The 22684-nt window shown below is 40.6% G+C and overlaps 1 protein-coding gene across 1 annotated transcript in view; it reads left to right on the top strand.

Annotated features, from left to right (window-relative positions):
* The window catches only part of FLT1 (fms related receptor tyrosine kinase 1), a 214355-nt gene that overhangs the window by 28077 nt on the left and 163594 nt on the right, over window positions 1-22684 (top strand). Inside the window, 2 exon segments of the mRNA XM_055130474.1 lie at window positions 5257-5353; window positions 5746-5972. Of these exon segments, the coding sequence (XP_054986449.1) occupies window positions 5257-5353; window positions 5746-5972 (324 nt within the window).

Genomic DNA, 22684 nt, shown 5'->3' on the forward strand with positions numbered 1-22684 from the left:
TGGTATTTTGTAAAATGAGCTTTCAAACTTGTTACCAAATACCGTGATCTCAATCTCAGAAGCGCAGAATTCTTTGTCTGGAAGAGATCAGAGAACTCTAAGTCAAGCCTACTTTGTTGGCAGACAAAGAATCTGAGGCTTATGGTGATTTCTCTAGTCAACACAGAATTACTTGTTAGCAGATCTGGAGGCGGGTGGGATTAATGACTGAGGAAAAATGGAATAACTTAGCTGTTTTATGATTTATATTTCAATAACCCCCCTCTGTATTTCTTACAGAATCTGACATTGTGTTTCCATCTAGAGGCAAAGGGGGACATGAGAAGGAGCAGCAGCCAAGGGCTTTAGAATTATATTCAAGTTGTAAGAACACTTTTGACTACAATCAGTAAAAAGGATGGTTTTGTAAAGATGCTTTTAGGCAAACCTTGTCCAAGATTCTGTTTCAGTTTAAAAAGTGGCCTGGAAGGCTGTCTGATGCAGGATCTGCTAAGAAAACGTACTGTCATAGCCAGTATGGTTGGTAGCCTTGAAGAAAAGACCCCAATCTGAAAGGCTTTGAATCTGGTTGTAAAATAAAGGCAAACATTATTCCAAATTCTGCTCACTCTTCTCTTCACCAAGAAAGCATTTCGTTTTGCCTAAAGAAGATGAGGCATGGGAGGAAGACAACTTTATTGAGATTGCGGTTGGACTTTCAAGAAGATTGGTATGTAGGGAGAGCAGGGAATTTTGTGAAGGAGTCATACAATCTCTTTTCTCTCTACCTGCCAGAGAATCCAGGATTGACAGGCAATGAAGAAAATATCTGGACAAGAACAATGCAAGGGGTTCGCAGAAGCCCACGTAGCCTTGTGGGGTGTTGAAGGCTCCGGGCCCACAGTGCTTGATCTTACAGATTTGTTTGTTGTTGTTGTTGTTTGAACAAAGAAGGGTGTGATGAGGCCAATTCCATGGCCAGCATTGAATTTTTTGTTTTATTTAAATAATAATTTCCCTCTATAAGGAGATCTGTTTGTCCCTTGCGATTTTAATGTAGTTGACTTTGATGAGAACAATAGTTCCAGCCCACCTATTTCACAGAGGGGACTGTCATTTTTTTAAACCAGACTTTTAGGCTACTGGGAAGTAGTGGAAAGTTTTGGTTCCCATCTGAACTTCACAGTGGGGGATAGGGAGGGTCATTGTTAAATAAAGCACTCCACCCTGGAAGTGAAGTATCCTGTGGATTTCTTTCTAAATAATGTGAGTCTGAGTTTCTCACTAGGTAGAGCGAAGTGAGTTGTACCTTGTACACACATGTGGTGTACCTTTGTACATCCATACACCCCAGAGGTGGAGACGGTAGCTGACAGACTGTAGTGTGCAAAAAGATACTAGTTAACCCGTCGTAACTCAAGTAGGTGAATGGCCTGACATAAAACTGCCTCAGAGATACGGTTTAAGACCTAATACATTTGAGGAATAAATATTTCGCTTTCCCTTTTCCTTATTAGCTTTCCTGTTAACTTGTTGTCTTGGTGTCCCTGTTAATCTTTATGAGATCCTCGTTTCCTATTAACTGAAAAAGAGTGATAACTCAAAAGGTTTAGTTACTTGGAAGTGCAGTTTCCTTATATTTCTCCTCTGTTTCATTTTAATCAATACTTTGATCTAGCTTTCTCGTTCCTAGTAAAAAACTTTTGATGTTAGTGATGACAGATTCTACAGCAAACCAATTTTTCCCCTAACAGTTTCTTCTCCACTTGCCCTCAGATCTCGTTTCTATCCTTAGCATCTTATTTAACCCCTCAGGATGTCTTCCTTGGGTTGGAAGGTGGTGGCAGCAGAAGTGAGCAAGCAGAAGGTGTGTTCTTTACACAGTTCTGCAGAACACCTCTTAGCTGAGATGATGGTGGTTTAGACGTTCGGGATCAGGAGCACTGTTGTTCTAGCATTGCTGATTTTTTTAAGAAGGATTCCTTACCATGTGGAAACAGCATGAATCACTTCATATCGAAGGCTTCTTTCTGTGGCATCTCCTGAAGAAAAAAGCTAATCAGTGCTATGCACAGTGAATATATGGCAAGCAATGGCAGCATTATCCACAGGAAACTTTGCTGGGTCTTTATTTTCTTCTAAACTTTTTTTTTTTTTGAGCATGATAATTTGCTCAACTGAATCTCTAGTTCTATGGTATAAATATGGGCTAAAACTGTTTTGGCTAGGAATTTGTTTTGTTGTTTGTTTGGGGCTACACCTGGCCATACTCAGGGCTGACTCCTGGCTCTGTGTTCAGGGATCACTTCTAGCAGGAATTGGGGGACCTCATGGGGTTCCAGGGATCAAACCTGGATTGGCTGCATGGCAAGGCAAGCACCCTAACCACTGTGCTATCTCTCTGAGCTCTGACAGAGAAATGTTTTAGGGTAAGTTGTTATGAGCTGCTCCTTGTAGTTTTAGAAAAACTGTATGTCCCTATGGCTCACGAATTTTCAGTGACATATTGCCTCAGCAAGTTCATAAAGATGAGTAGGTACAGAATGGTTTCCTGGGTACTTGAACAGGTTAAAATGATGGAGGTAATTGGAGACGGTAATTGAGAGCCCCCTGATTCTTTCTGCATCAGTAATTTTCATTTACCTTAGTTAATACTCAGGGACTGGAGCTATAGTATTGCGGGGTGGTGCACTTGCCTTGCACACGACCTGCCCAGTCTGTTTCCCAGCATCCCATATGGCCCCTCAAACCCACTGGAAGTGATCTCTGAGCACAGAGCCAGGAGTAAGTCCTGTGCACTTCTGGGTGTGGTCCCCAAACAAAACAAAACAAAAAGCAAAATTAATATAGGATCCATTGTATATAAAGTTACATTATATTTAAAATATTTACTGAATACTTTAATCACCAGCAATACTGGAAAAGCGGGCAATGTTACATGGAAAACTGTCAACATATAGTTGGCAGACTATTCTGCAAGCTAGAAGTCCATGGCACGCAACAAGAGGATTTGTGTACCATAATCGTGATGAGGATTGGGGAGGGGAGGGTCAGCTTTGCACCTGAGGAGACTGAGGAGCAACCCATGAAGTAATGCCCATGGCCAAGTAGTTAGGCAGTGGAGAGAATAGACTTCAAATACAGATCTTTGAGCTGAGTCTAGTTTTCTGTGAGATATTAGGACTCACGCAAAACACTAGAGAGCACTGCTAGACTTATCCATGAAATCTGTCTTGTCTCACAGGTCTGTGAGCTACGTGAAAACCAAGAGGCCCACTGGGCTTACATTGCTATGCTGAATTTGCTGGATACACGTATTTCTATGTGAAAAATATTCTCTGAGATTGGAGCTCAACTGTTACCATTTTTTTCCCTCTAAGCATATCTTTCTTCCCACCTACGAACTCACTCTTCTCCCTGCTAATCCCGGGCCCCATATCTCCAGGCAATGCAGCTGCCTCCATAGGGAAGGGATGAGGAGAAGGACAGGGAGAAATGGGAGATGAGAGGGAGATAGATCTATTCTGACTTGTCCCAAGAGCTGCAGAATGGGCTACTTCTGTAGCACCAGTGGCTCAAGGAATCACTTGAGAATGAGATCAGGAATGGTGTGTGAGAAATCCAAGCTTATTATATATCCTAATCTTGTATTTGAGAAAAGGACTGAGGTCTGGAGAGAGGAATAATTTCTCTGGAACACAGCTAGTTATTAGAATGGATATAATTTTGTATTGTCTAAGGGGCATAGATTTTAAGACTTTTTTTGATTATTTATTTTATTGTTTCACAACAATTTCCCTGGTATATATTTATCAGGTGTCACGTAGAAGCCTACAATTCCCCTTTTTCTATTCCATCATGAAGAGAATTTAGAGATTATGCAAGGCAAATCAAATGGCTCTTAAAACTGATGGGATTCTAAAATTAGTTTTCCAAATGAGGAAACTACTTCTGGAAGAGAAATGACTTGCCCAAAAATAACATGTTTCAACCAATGACTAAACTATGCATAGAACTAGGAAAATTTCTATACTCTGTATACAGGAAAACAATCAGACAGGCTCTTCATGACTACATTACCCATGTTAGGATTCAGATAATAGAAATAGTTGGGGCTAAAGAGAAAGTACAGTGGGTAGAGCACTTGCCTTGTACACAGCTAACCTGGGTTTGATGGCCCAGCACCCGCATATGGTTCTGAGCCTTGGCAGGAGTGATCCTTGAGCACAGTGCTAGGAGTAAGCCCTGAGCACTGCTGGTGTGCCCCTCCCCTCCCAAATGAGATAAAAGAAATATGTTTGGGATGGCTTTGACATTCAGTCCTAAGAATATTTTTTTTTTTTTTTGCTTTTTGGGTCACACCCAGCGATGCTCAGGGGTTACTCCTGGCTTTGCACTCAGGAATTACTCCTGGCGGTGCTGGGGGACCATATGGGATGCCGGGGATCGAACCCAGGTCGGCCGCGTGCAAGGCAAACGCCCTACCCGCTGTGCTATCGCTCCAGCCCCCAGTCCTAAGAATTTTTACATTATTATTCTCTCTCTCTCTCTCTCTCTCTCTCTCTCTCTCTGTGTTACTGGTGGTGGTGGTGGTGAGTTGGGTATGGGGGTGGGTGTGGAAAGGGATGGTCCTTCCCAGCTGTTCCTAAACCCTAGGACATTCCCAGTAGTACTCAGTTCAGGTGATCAGGCTGGGATGGCCAGCACTTCTTGGGCCTGAAGGTACTGGAAAACACCAGGGCCACCCCCAGCAGTGCTCAAAGGCCACTAGTGTCAGAGCCAGCAGTGTTCACAGAGCTGTGTGGTACTGGGGATTAAACACAGGATTTCAAGCATACACTCAAATCCTGTGAGGTTTCCCTGACCCCATGTAATTTTAATATGGTTGCATTTTCTAACTGCATGAATCAATTAATGTTTAAAATTAATGAGCTCTGGTCATTATTAAGATTGGTATATTAAGGTTGAAAATCATGTAAAGGGGGCCAACTAGATGGAGGGGAGGAAATAATAAGAAAATCAGGTCAGAAGGGCATCATGATTGGAAAATGATTGAGAAACACTGCTTAAAGTCATTAGCTATATTAGTATATAGCATCATAATGAGGAAGGTTTGCATTAGAACATACTGTGAATTAAGATTTTTGATATAGATATATCTTCTGACATATGAAATAAGTTGAAGATGAAATTAACCTTTGTGAGAAGATATAACTTTAAAAAAAAACCACAAGAATGCAATTTTCACTCCTTACGTTTAAAATTTTTGTTTTGCAGGATCTAGTTCAGGCTCAAAATTGAAAGGTCCTGAACTGAGTTTTAGAAGCAGCCAGCACGTTCTCCAAGCAGGCCAGACCCTGTATCTCAAATGCAGGTGAGTGATGGTGTTTGGGTGATTACCCTATTGTCCTTCCTAGGGTCTCAGCTTTGCCGTGCAGAAAGGGAAAGCTCGTCTCTCCTGTAGCAAGGTAGAGACTTCCGGTGTATCTTCGAAGTCCAGGCCACATGTATGCAGCTTGCAGCTTCACGCAGAGAATGCATCTCTTAACGAAAAAAATTACTTGCTCAGGAGGAAATAAAACGGGAAGGGAAACCCTGGAACATTTTGATATCAATTTCCTGAGTTTGAAAACTACCAAAGGTCTTGTTTTTCTGTAGAGAAGATGACTATGTTTGAAGAATGGACCTCTGCGGAGTGCTGACCTGCAGTTCTAGCAAGGATCTAGCTTTCTGAGCTGTGCTTTGATTTCTTCTCTGTGATTGCAGGGGGGATGCAGCCCATTCCTGGTCTCTGCCTGAAACAGTGAACAGGGAGAGCAAGAGGCTGAGCATACGCGACTCTATCTGTGGAAGGAACAGCAAACAGTTCTGCAGTACTCTGACCTTGAACATGGCTCAGGCAAACCACACTGGCTTCTATAGCTGCAAATATCTATCTATTCCTGCTTCAAGGAAGAAGAGAATTGAATCTTCAATCTATATATTTATTAATGGTAAGATTTGCATTTTCTACATTGTTTGCTGTAGCTTTGCAGTGGATCAGGAAAAAATGTCCAATTTGATCAGTGGAAAGGGGGCTCTCCTAGTGAGTGTGAGAGAAAAAGTCTAGGTAAAAGATTCAGCACTGGTTGTGGGAACTTACACAATGTTTTTGTTTGTTTTTTTATGAGGACCACATCCTGCAGCACTCATGGGTCACTCTTGGTGGTACTTAGGGGAACGTATGCTGTGCTGGAGATCTAACTGAAATGAAAGACATGCAAGGCAAATAGCTTAACCCCTGGTACTAACTCTTTGGCCCTAGAATGCATTTTTAGTGCATTTCTTCAATATCAGTTTCAACTAGAATTCCAGAAAGAAGAAGCTCTTATCTATTCTCTTCACCGTTATATCTCTAGCACTTAAAATAGTGTTGGTACAGGTTTAAATTAATAAATCAATGATAAGGTTTTAGTCTATTTCTTAATTATTGAGAAGCCCCTAGCAGAACACTTGTTTGATTTGTCTTCTAGCACAATTGTATTCTCTTGGACTGTTGGAATTGTTAAACATTGTTCTCTCCCCCAAGTTCATCATAATGCTGCTAATGTCTTTTGAATGTTACAAAATTGGTTCCAGTTGATGGTCTTGTGTTATTTTATGTTCATTAAACAAATATAAGAGCTGGCACATGCCATTGTATAACAAAAAGAGCAAAAGGTAAAAATGAATCATTTTTCTGTTAAAATTTTTATGCTATTCTTTGTCGTCCTTCTTTAGAGAATGAGCAAATGAAGTAACAATACTCAAAACAAATGCAAAATCCTTAAATAAATATGAATTGACAATAGAAAAGGATCCTTGAAAAAATAAGGCAAATGGTCTGCAATTTTGCTCTTCCTTGTTTAGTTCCAGTCAATTTCCAAACTTTGTTAAGAAGGATTCAGAAAATAAAAAGGCTCTCCATGGGAAGGAGAGATAGCACAAGGGGCGAGGCATTTGCTTGCACATGGCAACCCTGCTTCAAGTCCCATCACCACATGGTCCCAAAGCACTACCAGATGTGATCCCTGAATACAGAGTTATGAGTAAGCTCTGAGCATCATCAATGTGGTCCCGAAACAAAAAATAGCTAAACAAAAAGACTCGAGAACATCAAGCAAAATCAATAGGCACCTCAGGCATAAAATCAAGTGAACAAACAGAACCAACAACCATTAGTATCAGTAGCCAAATTACATGTGCATATAGCTTTGGGACATTACAGAGCTGGGTGTTTGCACTGGAGGTGACACACCAGAATGATGTTTTAGCCTTTAGCACAGCATCTTACCTGAGCAGGGCATGTAATTCTCTAGACTCAGCCTGGTTTGGACTGAGCCACTTCTGCATCTTTGTTAATATGAGCTCCTGTTTTTACACTTTGTGCTTTCCCATAAAGTAATTTACAGAGGAGGTCACAGCAGGAATGCAATTGACTTGCTCCAAAATCAGAGAAGGAACGAGGCCTGAGCTCTGCTAGGAAGTCAGCCCATCTCTGTGGGAGGGGAAAGGGCAGAGATGAGACTGCCCTGCAAAAAAGAACAAGGTTAAAGAGAAACTTGCAGTAGACTCCTTTGCAGCTCTGGGAGAACGAGAACACAGGCATAGGAGCACATAGCAGTGAGAAGTGCGCAGACGTCTATTCTTTCTTCTTCTGCATAGCATGTCATGGTGTCATGTTTTTTCTGGTACTTGCTAAGGAGGAGATAAAATGCTTTTATTCTTGTCTCTCTAGGGAGTGAGGGAGGCTCATTCATACTAAAATAATCATAAAACTTTTCCTTGTTGCTTATCAGAAGCTAAGTTGCAAATCAAATAAATGAGTAAAAGCCCATCTTTTAAAATCTTTAAAAAAATAGTAATGTTCATCTATTTAAAAGAGTTTTTTTGGGGGCCATATCCAGTGAGGAGCTGGAGCCATAGCACAGCGGGTAGTGCATTTGCCTTGCAAATGGCCAACCCCGGCATCAATTCCTCCACCCCCTCAGAGAGCCTAGCAAGCTACCAAGAGTATCTCATCCACATGGCAGAGCCTGGCAAGCTACCTGTAGCGTATTCGATATGCCAAAAACAGTAACAAGTCTCACAATGGAGACATACTGGTGCCTGCTCGAGCAAATCCATGAGCAACAGGATGACAGTGATCCAGTGATCCAGTGATACTCAGGAGTTACTTCTGGCTCTGCACTCAGGGATCACTCATATGGTACTCAGGTGCCATATGGGATGCCAACTTGGCCACGTGCAAGGCAGGTGCCTTACTCGCTGTACTATGGTGATTATTTTTAATACTCTATCCCAGTGTGCAGCTATTTTTAATCTTTAACTCCTTCACTAGTCAGTGGACCTTATTGGGTACTTGAAGCTAGTAGATGCTAAGTACAGAACTTACTCATGTCTAGTCCTCCCTTTTGAAAAGTATTCTTTCATTTATTTTGTTCCCCTTTGCTTCCTTTTCTTCTCACAAAGACTGGGAATCACACATACTTGGTTACAGTGCTCATACTCCTTGGTTGCTTGGCTTTTCTGGGACTATACATGTCATTGTGGGATTTGCTGGAGAGTCACAACCTTTAGCTGTTGTGCTCACACACCTTGGTCACACACTTTCTTGGAAGATCACACATTCTTGTTGGCTGGGGAACTCAAGAGGCAAGAGCTGACAGCCCTAGCACGCACTTTCCCATGGAGCCGCGTCCCTGATCTCCTCTCCTTTTCCAACAGAAGAAAAACTGTAGCTGTTTAGAATTATTTTCACCTTAGTTCATACCAAAAGTGTCCTGGCAGATAATCGTTTCTCTGGCTAGATGAATAAACCCCATTGGGTTTAGATGAATAAACCTGGGTTGACTCATAATCACTTTTATCTGCAATGTGCCTCTCTAGCGCAGAGCCTGGCACACAGGAGTTCAGTAATATGTGTAAATTAAACAATGTAATAAGAGGGCTGTGTTAATAACACATCGAAATTGTCTTGAGAATCAATTTCCAACTGAGTGGGAAAGAAAGGCATCACTATTGCTGAGCTCAGTTTGTGGCTTGTCATGGCTATTGTGGCCTGGACACTGTACTTAATCTGTCTCCTCTCTCCTGGTAGTTTGTAAGTATTAACATGCAGTTCCAAGTTCCTGTATCTGAAAACTCTTGGGCAGTCAGTCTAGATGTTAGGCTTTTGTCTATTCAAAGACCCAGTTCTTGGAGAAGGAAAGGTTTTGAAATGCAGTGGTGTGTTTAGGCCATTATTATGCAATATAAGTAAATATTGTGAATTTTAGGATATTACTATTAAATATAAAATTATAGGCCATTATTATACAATGACTATCATTGGAAGGTCACTGAAAAAAAAACATTAAGATGATACTGATTTTGTACGTGTGTGTACGTGTGTGTTAGAATACTGAAAGATATTTAAATTAGTAATAATAGCTATACAAGACCACTTGAATCTTGTTTGTTACTTAATTCAGTCATCAATATCTAGGGAGCATTTGCTGTGTGCCTCTAATTCTATGACTCTGAATAGTAACACTAATTTGTTGTCTTTTTCCTGATAGAGTGATATTGATCTTATATAAATAGCACATAATCCTAAAGGCCATGTAGATGTGATATAATTCACAAAGTAATTGTAACTTTTTCAAATATTCTGTGTCCATATCCTACTTTCATTTTATTCTCTTTTTTAGAGAAGTTGGTTTTATGCTTCCAGTCATTTTAATTGAATACTTACTATAGGGGCCGGAGTGATAGCACAGCCATAGGGCATTTGCCTTTCATGCAGCTGACCCGGGTTTGATTCCTCTGCTCCTTCTCGGAGAACCCGGCAAGCTACCGAGAGTATCTCGCCCACACAGCAGAGCCTGGCAAGCTACCCGTGGCGTATTCGATATGCCAAAAACAGTAACAATAAGTCTCACAATGAGAGACGTTACTGTTGCCCGCTCAAACAAATCGATGAGCAACAGGATGACAGTGACAGAGACTTACTATAGTCAGGAACACAAAATCACATGTTTGATGCTTTAATATTGTCTTTGGGATTAACAAAACTCCAACCAGGTCTTCATACACAGCAGTGATTTTTCACAAGCTATTAACTGGTTATCACTATTATTATTGTTGAATATTTCTTTGGAATAGGCTTTTCTGTTTGGAGGACTTCTGCTCTTGTGAAGCATATGCAGATGAGTTGGCATTTCATTTTGATTTTTTATCAAGACTATAAAACCAAGCTCCCGAAAGCATGCGGCTGCAATGCAGCCATGTGACATCTGATAGCCTAGTTCTCCCTTTTGGAGAACCTGGTAAGCTACCGAGAGTTTATTGCCCTTACAGGAGAGCCTGGCAAGCTCCCCGTGGCGTATTAATATGCCAAATACAGTAACAAAGATGGGTCTCATTCCTCTGAACCTCAAGATTCTCTAATGCGGCATCCTTGGGAAGGACGAGTAAAGAGGGGCTGATAAAAATCTCAGGGCTAGAATGAATAGAGACATTACTGGGCCCACTCGAGCAAATTATTGATGACAGTATATACATACCTCTCGGAAAGCCTGGCAAACTACTGAGAGTATCCCACCTGCATGGGCAGAGCCTGGCAAGCTACCTGTGTTGTATTTGACATGCCAAAAACAGTAACGATAGGTCTCATTCCCCTAGCCCTGAAAGAGCCTCCAATCATTGGGAAAGACAAGTAAGGAGAGGCTGCTAAAATCTCAGGGCTGAGAGGAACAGCGACGATACTGGTGCCCGCTCAAGTAAATCGACCAACAATGGGATGACAGTGATACAGTGATACAGTGATAAAGATTAAAAAATAAAAAAAAAAAAACAGACAGCTCTTTTGAAAAGACATTGGTTTGTAGTTTGATTGGTCCTAAGAAAAATAATAAAAACTGTATAACTTTTTCTACATAATGCCAAATCTGGCATGTGAATTATAAACAAATCATTTTTTGACAGTATTGATTACTGTATAATAGACCCTGTTCCCACCTAATGTCTGATTTGGTAACATACAGGATATAGAATACAGAAAATTCAGTATCACACCTTTTAATTACTGTATGCATAAATTTATCGACTTTGTGATATTGCATTAAATAACTTTATTCAATAATTACTTAACTACATTACTTATTTACCTATGTGGGGAAATAAAAATTTCTCTTAATGTAATAACTTCTTATGTTTGTGGGGTTTTTTTTGGTGATCCTATTCTTTCTTCTCTAATAGATGATCAGTCTCCTCTCCTAACTTAATCATAGGTGTGTACGTTTGATAGCTATAGGACCTTACCCACAAGTTCTTCATAGTTATTTATTAGGGCAATAAGTAAATAAATACCATCTTTTTAAACAAAAAATATATTGTAGAGATGACATAAGGATTGGATATCCCATTTTGGAAGAATAATCACATTTTTTCTTCTCAATTCAGTTGCTAATATAGCTGATCACGTGTTTCCAAATAACTTTTAAAATATGTATAGTGATGAAGCATATATTTTTGTATAATGAATATCTACAATTATATAAACACATATATGTTCATTTCTCCCCATTCCCCCCTTCTTCTCAGCTACCCTTATTATCAGTGTACACTTGCTTTTCTTTATTTGGTCTTGTATTTTCATCAGTTTGAGAATGTTGTATTGAATAAATAAATAAAATGATCTGTGTCTTTTTGCTTTTGACTTATGTCACTTCTTATAATTCTCTCAAATTCCTTCCAATGGCAATGTCATCTTTTTTTCTGTAGCTTAATAGTATTCCATTGTAAAAACATACCACATCTGTATCCAATCATCTATAAAGAGTCACTTCAGGGGCTGGAGCGATAGCACAGCGGGTAGGGCATTTGCCTTGCACGCTGCCAACCTGGGTTCGATTCCCAGCATCTCATATGGTCCCCTGAGCACCGCCAGGGGTAATTCCTGAGTGCAGAGCCAGGAGTAACCCCTGTGCAGAGCCAGGTGTGACCCAAAAAGCAAAAAAAATAAAATAAAATAAAAGAGTCACTTCAGCTGCTTCAGTACTACAGCTGCGTAAATGACCTTGCAATAAAGATTGGGGTGACTGTAACCTTCTATATTAATATTTTTGTATGTATATTCTTCATATAAAATTCAAAAATGGGATTGCTAGATTGGAGCGATAGCACAGCCGGTAAGGCATTTGCTTTGCATGAGGCCGACCCGGGTTTGATTCCTCTGTCCCTCTTGGAGAGCCCGGCAAGCTACCAAGAGTATCCCACCCGCACGACAGAACCTGGCAAGCTACCCGTGGCATATTCAATATGCCAAAAACAGTAACAAGAAGTCTCACAATGGAGACATTACTGGTGCCTGCTAGAGCAAATCAATGAACAACGGGAGGACAGTGCAGTGGGATTGCTAGATTATATAATGTCCTTATCTTCTTAAGGAAGCGCCATAGTATTTTCCCAAATAGTTGCACCAGTTTATATTCCCACTAGCAGTGCACAGAGTTCCCTTTTCTTTAAGTCCCCTATTACACTTGTTATTGCTGCTTTTGATATAATCATTCACACAAGTGCTATGTTCATTGTGGTCTTAATTTGCATTTCCCTGATGATTAGTGATGATGAGCTTTTTTTTTTCTTAATATGCCTATTGACCATTTGTATGCCCTCTTCGGAGAAGTGTCTGTATAAGTCTTCTGCTTAGATTTTGACTGTTGTTTTTTTTCTTAAGTTGTATGAATTCTTCATATACTTTGGATATTGACCTTTCATCAGATGCATGGTGTCCAAATATCTTTTCTCGTTTGGTAGGACTGTCTTCATTCTTCATACATGTCACTGTCACTGTCATCCCCTTGGTCATCGATTTGTTCGAGTGGGCACCAGTAACATCTCTCATTGTGAGACTTATTGTTACTGTTTTTGGCATATCAAATACGCCACGGGTAGCTTGCCAGGCTCTGCCGTGCAGGGAAGATTCGGTAGCTTGCCAGGCTCTCCGAGAGGGGCCGGAGGAATCGAACATGGGTTGGCCGAGTGAAAGGCAACTGCCCTACCACTGTGCTATCGCTCCAGCCCCTTCATACGCATATGTACAAAAAAGCTTTTCAATTTAATGGAATTCCAATTGTGTACCTTGCACTTCCCTTGCTCTTGGGGGAGTCAAGCCCCAGAATATGTCTAATGTGAATGTCATGGAACATTGTTCTTGTGGTATTTTCTGTGTACTGCATGTTTTGGGATCTTATAGCAATGCTTTTAGTTCATTTTAAATTAATTTATTTTTATATCGGGTTAGAAAGAAGTTTAGCATCATTCTTTTGCATATGAATGTCTAGTTGTCAAAGAGACTGTCCCTTATTGTATGATCTTAGGCCATTTATTGTGTATGAAATAAATTAGATGATATGTAGGCCTTTAAGTTTATACCATTGGTGTATGTGGTCATTTTTGTTCCTTTAGATAGATGTGCAGGCTTTTGATTTTTATTAAGTTGGTCTATGTGTTTATTTTTGTCCCAGTACCATACAGTTTTAATTACTGTCATGTTGTAGTGTCATTTAAAGTCAGAAAACATGATGCCTCCGTTTTTTTTTTTCCTATCAGGATTGCCAGAGGGTCTTTTATTAGTCAGTGTCTCTACATTGTTCAAAGGGATTCAAGGTCTTTTATTATTCAATGTTTCCATATTTCTTTTTCATCTAAATAAGTGTCTTTGTTTATATTGGACTATTTCCTTTTCACAAGAATACAGTGATGGTTCTTCTCTTCATTTTACAAATTAAAAACCTAAGATCCACTTTGCACTGAGGCCAAAAGAGTCCTGGAAAACGTTAGCCACAGACTAAGATTTTGAAGTCCCTCTTCAGATTCTCAGTAGCAGGGGAAAATGGAAAAGATGAGTAAGACTGAGGCAGGCTGGCTCCTTAGCTGACTCAACAACTGTGCATTAACACATTGATAAGGCTCTTACCCCTGGTGAATCACACTTAGCTGTGACTTAATTAACACAAATTTGCAGCACAGGCTAACAATGTCAATGTGTTAGGGTAGGTCACCAAATAAATGCAGATGACTATAGTAACAGTGAGAGAGAAAAGCTGATGGATTATCACCTTGGCTTCTGCTGCTGAATTTATGTTAGTTAAGACACAGCCAGTGTTGGCCACCAATGGTATGTACTAGTGTTTAAAGGGATTCAATTGTCTGTGAAGAGTAACTCGATCTTATTGTTTGAAGAAGTGATGCTAAAAATTCTTAAGGGACAGTGAGATAACTTGCTCCAGGTTCCATAGCTAAAGAGGACTTTGTCTTACTAAATGTTGTGAAGACTATCATTCCCTCATAGCTAGGTCTTGAAGTGGCTTTTGAATAAGTAGCTGAAAAACACTGTGTGCATCTTTAAACTTTTGTAAAAATGAACGAATGATTATAGCTACACAATTCTGGATCATTAAAAAATATTATAGTGCCGTCTTTAAAGTTTTGCTAATTAAAAACATAGTTTTTACACACATTACAGATTTAGGGGTACATTAGTGGGGTTTATAGTCTTTGGAGAGAAAAAGGAACAAGGTAGTGAGAGGATTCCTCTAATAGTGCACACCGAGGCCCCTGTCAGTGTTCCGTGGACATTCAGCTTCAACTCTGCCCTCCACTGAATTCTTACTCACCTCTGCTGTATCATGCGACGTAAACAAGATGTTTGGGCAATGCTGCTTGGCTGAGCATTGCTAAGTAATTAGCAATGATCATCCAATTTCTTAGGCCAGTGTGGCGAATCCTCTCAGCATCACCATGATCATAAACAGGGACATGGAAAATCATCGTAGCAGTCTGCAGGTTTACCAAGAGCCTGGCAGATTCATAAGTGCCTTTGTAAAGTGGAACTGCACAAAAAAAAAAATGTCAGTAAACCAGAAGGAGATGCTTCTAGTGCAGCACTTGGCGGCTTCAGCAGACGCACCACACCAGGCAGACCGAGACTGTTTCTGGCAAGCGGCTAGTGTTCATGGTTGAGTGGACATCGAAAACCTCCAAAGAATTTTCAACAGGATGCTTACAATATTGTGAGAGGAACTTTTAAAGAGAAAGGTTGTTTTTAGTCATCAAAATTCTCTGACGTAGATTAAATGGTTACATTTTGTAGAAAGACAAAAAAATAAAAGGAAAAAGAATAGAACCCCATACCAAAGTGAAACAAAATGAAACAACTGCACTAGTAGAATTATTGAAGTTCCTATTTCCCAGCAAATCCTTTCTATGATCTGCCATTGATTGTTCTGTCTTGTAGAGTTTTCCCATTTTAAGTGGCATTTATCAACATGGACTCAGTTTCTCTTTGCCATGCCCCATCAGAAAGCTTCTCTCCTCTCCCCTTACCATGACATCTCTATCCCTAATGCCTGTCTGCTCCCACTGATTTCCTAAAGCATATTTATCCTAGCAAGAATCTTTCACTCAGAATTAGCTTCCTGGGGTTGTAGTAGTAGTACAGTGGATAGGATGTCTGCCTTGCACGTGGCTGACCTGATTTGATCCCTGGCATCCCATATGGTCCACTGAGCCCACAGTCCTGATTCCTGAGCACAGAGCCAGGAGTAACCCCTGAGTATTGCTGGATGTGGAAAAAAAAACTGGTTCCTGCATTTTGATTACAGGGATTGTCTGCAATTCCTTTCTTAGTAGGTGGCCTCTTGAACCCATAGTTGTTGAGGAGAAAAGTGGACACTGAACATCACCAGGAAGCAACAAAAGCAGACAGGTTGAGGATGGGTCATGTTAGTTAATTCTTCTTATATCATTGCCCAAGTTACGTGCTCCGGGAACAGAGGGACACATTGGGGTGAACAAAATTTCTACTCTGGAAACCCACATGGGTTTCCCAAAGTGATGGGAGTTCCCGGTGCATCTGCGTTTCCAGAATTCTACTTCACTGGATCTCCCGTGAAGAATTCTTAGGAGTTTCCCGGGCCTGTGTCCACATACAGCTTCATCACAAAACTAGTAGAGAGTTAGGTTTTGCTGAGTGTCCCCCTGCCCTTTCCAGTTTGATGAAGTGAAAAGGGAGAAACAATTAAGTCTAGGATTTAAAATAGACACTGACAACATTGTTGATTGGAATCTTGGTGTCCCCCACCCCCACCCCCACATGGGAAACAGACCCCTGTTTCAGTGGCCTGGTTCTGTGCTCCCTCTAGGGCTGAAGTATTCTATCCATCATGGGGGACAGCTGATTGAGACCACATGGCGAAAGTTTAGAGAGTAGTAATTTAACTGTTATCCAGTCTTCTTTCCAGCTACGTGAAAGCTTGATGGAAGACATTCTTGATATCCATAAGCCCTGTCATTTCACATTTCCTTACAGGGATCATTTTTGGTTATTAGACAAAAACTGAGTTTGACTATAGGAGACTCTTGATGTGACTGGGATAGAAGCCACTTGTGCTGGTGAGTCTGCTGGCCGCCAGAAGCTTCTCACCTGCATCCCTGAGCCTCTGCCACAGACTCTGCCAAATCTTTTGGCATTTGATATGGTCCCTGACAAGTGTTCAAGCCTTTCTTTTAGAAGGGTCTATTTCTTGACACTCCCTAGGCTCTATACCAAAAGACTTTGACATGCCAGCTCCCTGGAGCCACATCATTAAGCAATGCTAGCAACAACATAATTATACATTACCAATTGTACATTGTGTGTAACTACATAGCACTCAAAAATAATCAGAATGAACATGGTATTGAATGAACCACTTGGACAAAACTTAAGGCCCTGGAAAGCTAATAATTTGAGATCAAATTTGAAAATTTTCAGATGGCTGAGAACTCCAAATAAAATGGACCATATCCTCTAATTCCCTGCCCTTTCAGATGATCTGAGAATGTGAAAAATAATACTTTATATATATATATATATATATATATGTATTTTTTTTTTTGCCTTTCGGGTCACACCCGGCGATGCACAGGGGTTATTCCTGGCTCTGCACTCAGGAATTACTCCTGGCGGTGCTCAGGGGACCATATGAGATGCTGGGAATTGAATGTGGGTCGGCCGCATGCAAGGCAAATGCCCTACCCGCTGTGCTATTGCTCCAGCCCCATTTTATATTATTTTTAATATATGTATTTTTAATATATTTTATAAAACCATAAACTTTATGGTTTTAAGTATTTTTATAAGCCCTTCAAGGAGTCTTTTTTTAAATAAAAGTCAACTATTTCTAAAGAAAGCCTCTTAAGCTGAAAAGGCTTTGAGCTTCTGATATTTCAAAACCTCATTTAAATAATGACAGCAAAATGCTTGTCCTGCGTAGAAAAAAAATAGTTGGTCCATTGAGTTTGGTCCATTTTGATCTATTGAAGGGGATATACCCAGTAGTGCTCTTCCATGGCTTCATAACAGGGTCTCAAATAAGCAAGGGATATATACTACCACTTGAGTCTTGAGCCATATTCCCTTGCAGTTCTGATACTTTTTATTTGAGTTGAGGTGGTGGGGGCCACATCCAGTGGTACTGGGAACTGCTTTAGTATAGTGCGCAGAGGTTGCTCTTGGCAGTGCTTGGGAGTCATGCAGTGTCAGAGATTGAACCTGGGGCTCCCACAAGCGCAGCAGGCACTCTAGTCCTGTGAGCCATATCCCTGGTCTTAATAGTTGTGACATTCTTAGGTTTTCTTTTGCTATTTAAAATAGTCATTGTTTAGAGATTGGATGCATTTTGCTATAGTAGTTGGCATTTATCTTGGCTAACTAATTGTTCTATTCAAAATCAGTGACTTGCTAAAGCAATAAATACTCCTCCCTTCCTTCCTTCGTTAAATACCAGTTAATTAGCTGTGGTTGAAACAACATTACCTGGGGTTCAGATTGGGTTCAAGTTACTGTTTAGATACATGCTAAGTCTTTGATTCCTAACACATGCCTTCATAAAAAGAGTGAAATGAACATATGAACAAATGAACATATGAACAAATGAACAGGGTAGGTTTTACCCTGAACCATAGATTGCTCCAAGTAACAGATGCTAGTAGATTTTATTCTCTCCACAATCCTATGATCAGTATACCTTTCATTTCCTTTTCCACAGAAAAGTTGGGCAACTTGCCCAAGGCCATAAAATGAGTATACAGGAGAGAAGATAGCAGAATTTTTTCCTTAACCAGTTTTCATAATCAGTTTGTGTGTGTGTGTGTGTGTGTGTGTGTGTGTGTGTGTGTGTAACATTCTTTCAGCATTTGGAGTGCAGGATGCACAGCATAAATGGTCACTATTGCTGCTACTACCATTGTTGGTATTAGCTTTGAACCTACATTTCCTCATCTATAAAATGAGAAGGGCATTACTTCCTCAGATTATAAGGAGATGAAATGAAAATATACAGAAAACATGCCTGACATCAGGAGGAGGTGGGGTTAACACAGTTGAAGTTACTGCATGTGAAGGGCACTATGTTGGGCCAAGTAGGAAGTATTATCATGATGGAGGTCACTGATTTTTGGAGGGAAAATAAATTGTTATATCAAGCATATTGCAAAAGCATTATGGGGAAAGAACCAGAAAAGAGGAGCATAATGCAGTGTGCCAAACCTATCACTTAACCCCTCTAAATTGTATCTTCATCTCTGGTAAAATGGGTGCCTGTCTCTGAGGCTTGGAAGCATTAAATAATTAGATGATTTTATTATTTTTATTGGCCAAGATCAGTGGAAGGAACTGAAGTGCTTAATCTGAAAAAGTAAGGAATGGCCAGGGCGCAGATAAAGGGGAAGAAGACATGAGTGTGAGAGTATCCTTCTGAGCTTTCTTACGTGAGAAGGAGATTGCATTATCTGTATAATCCTAGATGACAGAACTTCTGCCTCAGAATGAAAGGCATCAAGACAGGCAGACTTTAGCTTGACATAAGGAATTCATCTCTTTCCCAGACTGGAATGAACTGTCTTGAAAAAAGTGAGTCCTCAGGCAAAGGACAGCGGCTTACATGGTGGGGCCGAGCATTGAAGTCATAGGACCTTTGCATCACTGAGATTCTGGTGTGTGTCACATTCATTGCTGTCATCTGGTTTCAATTTATTCTCCTCACAACCATCCAGTGGGATAAATTCTATTACAGTTCCCTTTTTCCAGGACAGATGCAGAAATTTCAGCACCATGTTTAAGATTGCATACTGTGTACAGTATTGAATCAAGCTTTGGACACAGAGCCAATTGTCTCTGAAGCTTTTGCTCTTTCGAGCATGCCTGGGTTTCTAGAACCCAATGCCATTGAAACTTCTGTCATGTGAAGTGAAGAGGGCAAGGTAGGGACGTGGCTCAAAGTTGCAAACTGGAAGGGTATGGCCCATTCAGGGGGCAGAAGTTTTGATTGTCAAGCAGAGTGCTTTTAATGGTTAAAGGTGTCCAACCTAAAAATCTGATTTCCTGAGAATCCCGAGGAAGGAGGGGAGGAGAGGTGAGAACAAGGAGGCAGAATGGCAATGTAAGGGCATGGGCTTAGGGTTGGAGCAATAGTACAATAGGTAGAGTGCTTGCCTTTGCATGCAGCTGACCTGGGACCCCATAAGGTTTCCTAAGCCCTGTTATGAGTGGTCCCAGAGCTAGGAGTAAGCCCTGAACACAGGAGTGTGTGGCCCCAAAATAAAAAATGAAACTAAAAAGGTAATTTGGGGGGCTGGAGAGATAGCACAGCGGGTAGGGCGTTTGCTTTGCACGCAGCCGACCCGGGTTCAAATCCCAGCATCCCATATGGTCCCCTGAGCACCGCCAGGGGTAATTCCTGAGTGCAGAGCCAGGAGTAACCCCTGTGCATTGCCGGGTGTGACCCAAAAAAAAGCAAAAAAAAAAAAAAAAAAAATAAAAATAAAAAGGTAATTGGTCTAGTGTCCTGGTTATTTTGGTCTTATGAATGTGTGGTGATTACCTACATCAAGACCGCAAGAGTCACTACTAGTATAAGCATGGGGTCCAAACTACAAAAAGAAAATTTTCCTAAAGAAGTAAGTTCACTAAGGAGGTGGGGTGGGGAGAGGGGGAACTTTGGATCCTTGGTGGATGGTGGACATTGGTGGCGTGTTTGGAGTTAGAACATTAAAAGCCCCAAACTGTTATCAATGACTTAGTAAACCACAGTGAATTAATTTAAAAGATTTTTTGAAATATGATTTCTTACTTTTTTTTTGAACACTTGAAACTCTAGCTCTCCTGGTGCATATTTTTATTTGGCAACAACTGTTTGCAGCATGTAATGATGCCTCTTTTAAACATGGCCCCCATATCCTCAATTGCCACCATTCCTTCTGTTTTGCCCAGATCGGTGGGATATCACTCTGCCCAGTGTGAACTCTTTAGTTGAATGTATAACAATCAGTTTCTTGATAGGTAAGAAAGTAGGTTGTGTGTTCAGAATGGGACTTTCTCTGGTTTGATTGCTCTTGGTTGAAGTGGTGGTCACAGAGAGTCCCTTACGAGAGACCGATAAACCAGGCTCCAGAGATGCCATCTTGAGTGGAATAGTGAGAGTTCCTTATGACCTTGCTGTTTCCCTCTTTCTAAATTCTTTCAGAAGGTTTCGTGCTACCTTGACTCTGCATCTGTGCATCTCTCGTGGGATCTTGGAGATGTGCTTTATAAGTAGTGAATATTCAAGGCATGTTGCTGCTCTGGAGTCGTTGAAGAGGTGAGGGCCACATTTTGGTGTGGTGCAGAGAGTGGTCTAGGATTTGGAAACCTAGATTTGGTTTTGGCTCAGGCCTTATTATTGCCATACTGTGGGAAGGTGTCTCCTCCATTCTGGACTCTTGGTTTTTTTTTGTTTTTTTTTTTTTGTAACATGAGAGGCAGTGTTAGTATCTCTTAAAAGTCCCTTCACAGTTTTACCATTTTATGACTCAGAAGCAGAGCTGGGAGTAACAGTATTTGGAACATGGCCAGAAATCTTGGCAGTAGAACAGACTTACTGTAATCCATCACTGCTCTTTTCTTTTTCTTTCTCATTCTTTTTCACTTGTTTCATTTCGTTTCATTTCCCTTACTCTTCCTTTTCCATCCCTCTCTTCTTTCTCTTTCGTCCTTCCTCCCCCTTGGTTCCTTCTCCTTTGCTTCTTTGCTTTCTCTTTTTCCTTCCTTTTCTCTTTTCTTCTGTTATGCTTTAGTTGATCACATTGAAGATCTGATTGATGTGTAGAGCTCCCATGATACCTAATGAATGAGCTTCTGGGAGAACAAAGGCTGGAGACTCCCTTTGTTTTCCATGATCTGATAGTCTAACTCATCACTGCCTGTGCCACCAGCTCTCCACTCTTAGTTACATTTATATATATATAAATAATATATATATTTCAACTAATATCTGTGTCACCCTTTAAAAAAAATTTTCCCCTAATCAGTATAAACATCTGTGGGCTGGGGTTGGGAAGGGAGGTGAGCGTTGTCCATTGCAGCTTGTCCATAAAGACCTTGAGTTCATGGAGTTTATACACAAATGCGAGGCACAAAATTATGTCTTCATTGTATTTTTCTCTTGTTTTATCTGGTATCTTCTCCATAAACATCAGCAGACTCTGCAGGACACAGTCCAACCTCTGTCATACACAGGGGTAAGATGATGATCATGCTGCTTGCCTGCTGCTACTGGCTCACAAGCCAGGAACAAGTTCACAGAAGAAATGAGAGAGAGCGAGAGAGAGAGAGAGAGAGAGAAAATTGGAGAATTGCAGTGTCTCTTCTCAGTCCTATCTCTGTTTTTTCTTTTCTTAATATCCATCGTGTTGCTGCTAGTGGGCTAGTGTGGCTTCAAGTGAGGCAAGGCAAAAACACATGTCTCTCTCTTCTAAAGTATGGTGGATAGCTGGAAAAGAGTTTTTTGGGGAAGATGCATTTCTGGGACTGCAGAGATAAGAGATAGTGCAGATGTTAAGGTGCTGGCCTTGCATGTGACCAACTGGTATTTGATCCCCAGAACTGCTTATGGTGCCCCAAATACTGCTGGGAATGATTTGAACACAGAGCCAACAGTGAGCAGTCATGTGTGTTCCCAGAAGAAACATTTCTTGTTTCATACTACACAAATAGTACATTAATTTTTTAAAAATTTTAGGGTGGCATCTTCAGTCTGAAACACAATGGCCTTTATCTATTGACTTTACTCTGATAGAAATATTTGCATAATATCTAATATTTAATATTAATATTCTGCCATCTGTCTAGATGGCAGCATTTCAGAAACTGAAATTTCCTACATCAGCCCTAGTGGATTTTTATTTTTTAAATCACTTTTGACTGAAGATTATTCCACTACTTGTGATGATACTACTATATTTTAAAGTTGGTGGTAAATTACAAGTGAGGCCTTATTTGAAGAATTAAAATCAGTCACTTAGAAATACTTTATTGCATACTTGAGAGGACTATACTACTCAGATGCATCAGTCCAATGGCCTCCCTTCTAAATGAAGGCAAAGATGTCTGACTGCTTCCTGCCTTCCAGGGGCTGCCCAAGGGGAACTGAAGGGCATGTTTGTAATTAGGAAGGTCCATTTTTATATGTCTGGGAAGGTGCCTACACAGATGCAAAGGACAGTGGAAGAGAAAGATTGCAAAGACCAGTAGGTGAGACATTTTCCCTGAAAGAGCTCCAGGAATTAACTGTTTCAGCTCAGAAAACAGTGGGTTACCATTTCTAACAAGAATCATGCTAAG

The sequence above is a fragment of the Sorex araneus genome, chromosome 1 (genome assembly GCF_027595985.1).
Source record: "Sorex araneus isolate mSorAra2 chromosome 1, mSorAra2.pri, whole genome shotgun sequence".
Lineage (NCBI taxonomy): Eukaryota > Metazoa > Chordata > Mammalia > Eulipotyphla > Soricidae > Sorex > Sorex araneus.